The sequence below is a fragment of the Dendrobium catenatum genome, unplaced genomic scaffold (assembly GCF_001605985.2).
Source record: "Dendrobium catenatum unplaced genomic scaffold, ASM160598v2 fragScaff_scaffold_621, whole genome shotgun sequence".
Classification (NCBI taxonomy): Eukaryota; Viridiplantae; Streptophyta; class Magnoliopsida; order Asparagales; family Orchidaceae; genus Dendrobium; species Dendrobium catenatum.
This window is the reverse complement of record NW_021319083.1, coordinates 1,552,664-1,559,436: the sequence shown is the minus strand read 5'-3', so window position 1 is coordinate 1,559,436 and position 6,773 is coordinate 1,552,664. Positions and strand designations below refer to the sequence as shown.

At 31.9% G+C, this 6,773-nt stretch overlaps 1 protein-coding gene across 1 annotated transcript; it reads left to right on the top strand.

Moving 5' to 3' along the window:
• Positions 1–4,107: 4,107 nt before the first annotated feature.
• On the top strand, positions 4,108–4,695 carry LOC110111851 (probable BOI-related E3 ubiquitin-protein ligase 2). The gene has a single exon (XM_020843887.2). The coding sequence runs from the start codon at positions 4,133–4,135 to the stop codon at positions 4,682–4,684; it is 552 nt and encodes a 183-aa protein (XP_020699546.1). The 5' UTR covers positions 4,108–4,132; the 3' UTR covers positions 4,685–4,695.
• The last annotated feature ends 2,078 nt before the right edge of the window (positions 4,696–6,773 follow it).

Genomic DNA, 6,773 nt, shown 5'->3' with positions numbered 1-6,773 from the left:
TGGTTTATAAAATAAAGAGGGTTGAAGCCTGAAGGCAAAAAAATTGAGGGGCTGCTGTGATAAAATATCATACTATGATGTTTCGTATTATTTTTTGGATTCATGGTGTCACTTCACCTCTTCATCCTTTCTGCTTGGCGCTCATGCATCAGAAGAAAATTTTATATAAAAAAAAGATCATATATGATGTATTTTCAATGTTAATAAATTAAAAATTAATACATTTAATTTGCAATTAGTCAAATGGTTTTTTGAAATTTAAATTTCATATATTTTAGTTATTTTATAATTTTATTTAATGTGTTAAATTGTTCCATCTAATAGCTGCCTAGTGAAAAAAAAAAATTCATGAAATTAAAAAACATTTGGAATGGAGATACTTTGCAAGAAGAGATCAGATATAAAATGGCATTCGTTTTTATAATAAGGCTGGTGAATCAATTTGACCACCTCGATAAAACAATCACATTGTGGATGGAAGTAACTTCCTTCTTAGGTATCTTCTCAAAATTTTAATTTTTTTTTTCTGTGAAATTAAATATTTTTTAATATAAAAATTATAATTTTAAAACTTAAAAATGAAAAATTTATTTTAAGAAGTAATAAAAAAATTATCCCAAATGAAGCAAAATGATTAAGATGTTCACGTGGAATTTTTATTGGGTCAGGTAACCTGATGTAGAGATACATCAGGTACCCAACAAAAAGTAAGTGCATGTGGCATTTTTTTATTGGGTACCTGATGTATCTCTACATCAGTATGGTGGCAGTGATCCATTAATGCATTGAAGTCAAGAGCTAAAGAATTTAAAATCCACCCATATTGATTCGCTCTCAAACAAATTCTAAATACATTATAAAATGAATAGAAATCTTCATTTTTAAAAAAATAATTAAAATTTATTTTACTTCCAATAAAAATCTCAAATTTATAACCTCGCATTTGAAATACCCCTCACTAAAGATTTATTGGTTACACAGCCCCTTATGGACTTTGCTTCTACGCTGTGGCAATCAATTAAGATGTCTTGATTTGAATTTTAAATATATACTAATCGACCTAAATATCCCTTTTTTTATACATAGTTTTACACAACTTACATAATCATCAAACATGTTGGCATATATAGTCAAACATTCCCACGTGCAAAACCCGACGTCAAGAAAATAATAAATCAAAGTCACGCAATGCGATAAGGCTAAAAAATGAGCCCTCAACATTTAAATTAACCAAATGCACATTCCAGAACTTTCCGTAGAAATACGCCGTAAAGTTTTCTATCACCGTAGCATTTTCCTTAGCTGTAGGCCATCTAGGTTTGATAGCTCGTCATTATCGCCGTATATGGTTAAATATTTCACAAACTTTTATAATAATTTAATACCTGATTTGGTTCTTAGAAAGCTCATCATGCCATGCACGAATAAAAATATATTATAATTGATCCATATAGATTTTGAAATAATATTTAAATAAAAAACTTTCAAAATTAAATTCAACACCATTTTATTTTAATTTTAATGAATGTATATCTATTATGAGTAATAGAATATTCTTGTATCTTTCAATATAGTATTTATTATTACAACTGAGTCTGTTACTATGATTTTTCGTATTATTTGATTTTTCACATGAATATTTCAAATCTCATTTGATTTTCTTTTGCATGTGTTGAACTTTTTGGCGTATTTCTACAGACCTTAGAGATTGAAGAAAATTATTCCATCATATTTAATTTCAATCACATTTTTTTTATTGATCATTCACCAATTTAAACAAAATAATAATAATAATAATTATTATTAAATTATTAAGTTATCCCAATTTTCAAATTTAGTTCTCTTCATTAGATACAAATTTTATGTGAAAAAAGAGATCTCCTCTAATATGAGAATATTTTTATTTTTTAAATTTTCTCTACATTTTATGATGAAGAGATTAAATTATGATGCTTTAACCAACAAAAAAATTACGAAAATTAAATATGAGGTGTCATCCTCTAATACGAAATATCTTTAGTAAGGCAACTATGGACTATAATAGAGCTTATTATTGGAGTAATGCCAAGAATAGCAAGTCTATCATCAAATGAGATGCCATTTATCATTTATGATAATATCTTATACTATTAAAAACAAAGTTAAAAATTAATATTGATTAATTCAATGGGATATTAAACAATGGATCTAAGGTAAAATTTATAAAATAACATGCAGGATACGTGGACCGGTTTCAACTCTAAATAATTTGGATTACGGTGGGTCAAAATACACGTCTAACCGCCCGCAAAAGCACGTAAGTTGGTTTTTAATATATTTTCCCACCCCAAATAATATACGATTTTTTATTCGATAATATTTTTTTTATTTAATTTTTTTGCTTAAGAAATTACTATTGAATAGAAGATAATTTGAGTGACACGTCACGTCACATATTTTAAGTCAAAAATTTTTAATGCTTATTTTAGGGTTTGAATGGATATTTACAATATCTAAGAGATGCAATTATATTTAGATATTTGATGGATTTTATTATTTTTTATTTGAAGGAGAATCCATTATTCTTCTTCTCTATATTATAAAAATTTAACATTAGAATATTCAAATATTCTTTTCAATCTTTCATATGCAACTCTTAAAAAATTTAAGATTTTTTTTCACTTTAATTTAATAGAGATTTTTAAATAATTACTTAAATTATTAAATTTTAATTATTGAAGATATTTTACTTGGGCTATAAGTTTTTTTATTTATGTATATATTTGTAAAAGTAAATTGTATATCTTAAAATAAATAATTACTATTATTATAATCTTTATATTGCTTTACATTATATCTAAAAAATTATATGTCATATAAATAAATTTTTTGAAATTGGTATACATTATAAAATCTGTATTAAACAATTTAAAATAAATTTAAATTTTTAAGAACAGCCTAATATAATTTATATTACATATTTCTGATATATATTTTAATCATATGAAAATTTATGCAAATAATAAAATAAAATAAATAAAAACCGGTTAAAATGGAAACTAAAACCAAACAAAAACGAGGTCACGTAAATCCCATGCAACCACCAACCATTAACAAACCCATTCCTCATCCAAAACCAACCACGTCCCCTCCCTAATCCTTCCTCATTTCATTGGTGGTTACATCTAATCCAACCTTCTTTAATTCTTAATTAAAACACTAATCACAATTAACTAAAACTTCTATAGTAATAATAATAATAATTAATAATAATAATATATATAGGATGTGGTGAAATTATTTTGTGCAGTCAGTGGACGCCATCCGAGGAGAATTAGGATGCACAATGTCACTTTTTTGGTGTGCGTCATTGTCGTGTACTACTGTGTATCAGGTGACATGACACATCTTGATTCATCTCTGATCGATTTGATGACCACAGAATAATCTCTCCATGCCTTGTGCATCCACTAAATCCGGTCTCCCATCAATAATTAACTCCACCATCCAAACTCTATTAATTAAATTAAAATAAAATCAATAAAAAGCTAAATTTGAAATTAATTTTAGACATGCAAGATCCGCGCACAAGACTAGAAAAAACAATGCCCTATTAGCCACCAAAAAAATAATAATAATAAGTCGGATGTCCTAACACGTTCCTATCAGAAAAATAATCATTTTTAGAACTTTTATGTTATCATTAAATTCCGAAACGTTTTATTTTAATATATCCAAAATTATTTTATATTTTTTTATTTAGCAGTTAATATCATACTCTGAGTTTATGAATTTTTATGTCCTCAATATTTAATACTTTAATTTTCCATAATTAGTCAGGAATCATAAATAATTTAAATTATTTTTCTCTTTTCTTTTAATGAGAGAATGTAAATTAATTAAATTAATTTAGAATATTTATTATAAAATATATTATTTTATTTTTTTGTTCAATCGAGAAGGGACAAAGACTTTTCCACAGTTATTCATTTTTTTCCTCTCTCACACGTCCTGTATTTGAACACGAAGAAAGCTTAAAAGTTGATTAGCTAAACCCCCCAATGGCCTTCCTATCCTTCAAATAGAACAAAAAACCAACTTCTCACCGATCCCTCCGTCCTCTTCCTCCTTCTCCATCCACAGCCCCTTCCTCATGCCAACAGATCAATACTCCCAAACAGATTATCTCCTCCTCCTCCATCAACACATCCAAAATTTCAATACCAATCTATTTCAAATCAACCTTCGCCATTACCAAACCTTACTTCTGACAGCCGACGACCTTCTCCGCCAAAAAGAAGCCAAATCGAAGCAGCTCCAGCTTCAAAACCTAGCTTTGCAGCAGAAGCTCCGTTCCGTTATTCTTCAGAACCAGCAATTATGTTCCATGGCTCGCCGGAGCGAGGCGGCGGCTTCTGCGCTCAGGGTTAGTCTTCAGAATGTTATAATACAGAACGAGGCGGCGGCGAGGGAGAGAGAAGGGTTTGGAGATAGTGGAGAGGTCGGAGAAGAAGAGTCTTGTTGTGAAGGAAAAGAGGAAATGGAAGTTTCTAGATTTAAGTGTAGGGTTTGTGGGGAGAGAGAAGTTTCGATCTTGTTGATTCCTTGTAATCATCTTTGTGTCTGTGGAGACTGTGAGGAGCTCGTTACAGAATGCCCTTCTTGCCGGTTAACTAAGCGGGGTGCGCTGAAGGTCTTATTGTAAATTATTATTATTATTATTATTATTATTATTTTATGTTTATTATTGGTTATGTTTTGATAGTGCCTCACTATAATATTATTGTTGTAGAGCTCTTATATAAATGAACCGTGCGATGAACTTTTCTGATTAATTGCAAATTGTTCAGGATAAATCAAATCGGTTTCTTCTTCTTCTCATTTTCATTTCGTCAAATCCCTAACCCTAGTGCTGACCCCGCTCCCTTATGATAGGGCTGTCAAAACTAGGTCACGGGTCGAGTTTGGGTCCAACCCGAAATTGACCCGACATTGTTCAACCCGGCCTGAATCCGACCCGCTTCGGGTCCGGGTCAACCCGAACCCGACCCGATTTGGGTATATTTTATTTAAATTTTTAATTTAATTCAATTTATTTAAATCTAAATCAAATTAAGGTAAGATTTACTTCAATTAATTTAAAATAAATCAAGATTAATTTAATTTAGGCAATAATGTTTATAATTTTTTGAAACATCATTTATTTATTTTATAAAAATCCATTAAAACCCTCCTAAATTAATTAAAAATGGGTAAAATCGGGTTGATTTCGGGTTTTCGGGTCAACCCGAACCCAACCCGGTTTTACAAACGGATTGAAATCCCTAACCCGGACCAGGTTCGGGTTCGGGTTGACCTGAACCCGAAATTTTCGGGTCAGTTTTTCGGATCGGGTCAAATATTGACAGGTCTAGCTGCAACCAACGTCCTTAGCTAAAAATGACTTTCGACGACTATCCAAAATCTTATGTTGTTGAGCAATTTTGTATGTGATCAATTAAGGTTTTGTTTATGACGACTTTTTTATTGCTTCTCAAAATAACTTTCTAGTTTTAAAATTAAAATTTTTATACTAGAAAACTGTTTTAAGAAGTAGTAAGAAAGTCGTCCCAAACGAAACCTAACTCTTCAGGTGATGGCCTGACAGAAGTTCGGGCGTCATGTGACAATCCAGCAGAAGTCCAGGCGTCAGGTGGAGGTCTGATAGAAGTTCGGGCGTCAGGTGGCAGCCCGGCAGAAGTTCGGGCTTCAGGTGGCGGCCCGGCAGAAGTCCAACGTCACGTGGCGACCTGGCAGAAGTTCGAGTGTTAGGTGGTGGTCCGACAGAAGTCTGGGCATCAGGTGGTGGTCTGGTAGAAGTCCAAGCGTCAAGTGATGGTCCGGCATAAGTCTTGGCATTTCGTGGTGGTCTGACAGAAGTCCGGACATCCGGTGGTGGTCCCGCAAAAGTCTGGGGAGTCATAAGGTGATATGGCAGAAGTCCAGGTGTCATAAGGTGGTCTGGCAAAAGTCCGGGCATCATGTGGTGGTCTAGCAAAAGTCTGGGCATCATGTGGCAATCCGCCATAAGTCCGACTGATGGTTGAGGAGGAACTATGTGGCAAGAGCGATATTCGATCTCTCTATTGCTCTATTCTTTTCCCCCTTCTTTAAAGAGAAAAGATGAGTCTATTTATAGATTTCATAGAGTGGCATGACCCGTAAATAGGAGTAAGATCAAGGGTAAATAGAAAGTGGTTTGGATGGACGACCGATGTTGAACCCCTTGATTACCGATCGTTCGTTGTACATTTGAAGATCTTAGCAATATCGCAATTCAATGATGTTGGGCTCTTTGAATTCGACTTGTCGATCCGCTCGATTCGATTATAAACATGTCGTGTTTGAAAACTGTTTGGTAATCCAAATTGCTCTTTGAACCTTCCAATATTGCTTCGGGTCATTGATTTGGACAAATTTAAGCTCGGATTGAGTCGAATTTGGTGTCGTTGTGTTCGTATTTTTGAGACACTCAGTTCAGCTAAAAATTTGTTGAAATTAGAGTTCGGATGATCCCAAATGTTATTTCAAAAGTTTTCAACTTGATTTTGCCTCGAGATACGTGCCCGATCAAGGTAATTTTTTGATGATGTATCATGAAGTATGAATTGAAATATGTGTTTCTTTAAAAATATATAAATTGTAATTTTATTTCTTTGCAAATCATTATTGAGATATTATAAAAAATTTAGCTTAACTAGTCACGAATCTCAAGGCAAAATCAAGTTAGAAATTTTTAAAATTAAATTTGGGAC

Coding starts and splice junctions, on each gene's coding strand:
- LOC110111851 (XM_020843887.2), top strand. CDS start 4,133: ATGCCAACAGATCAATACTCCCAAACAGATTATCTCCTCCTCCTCCAT.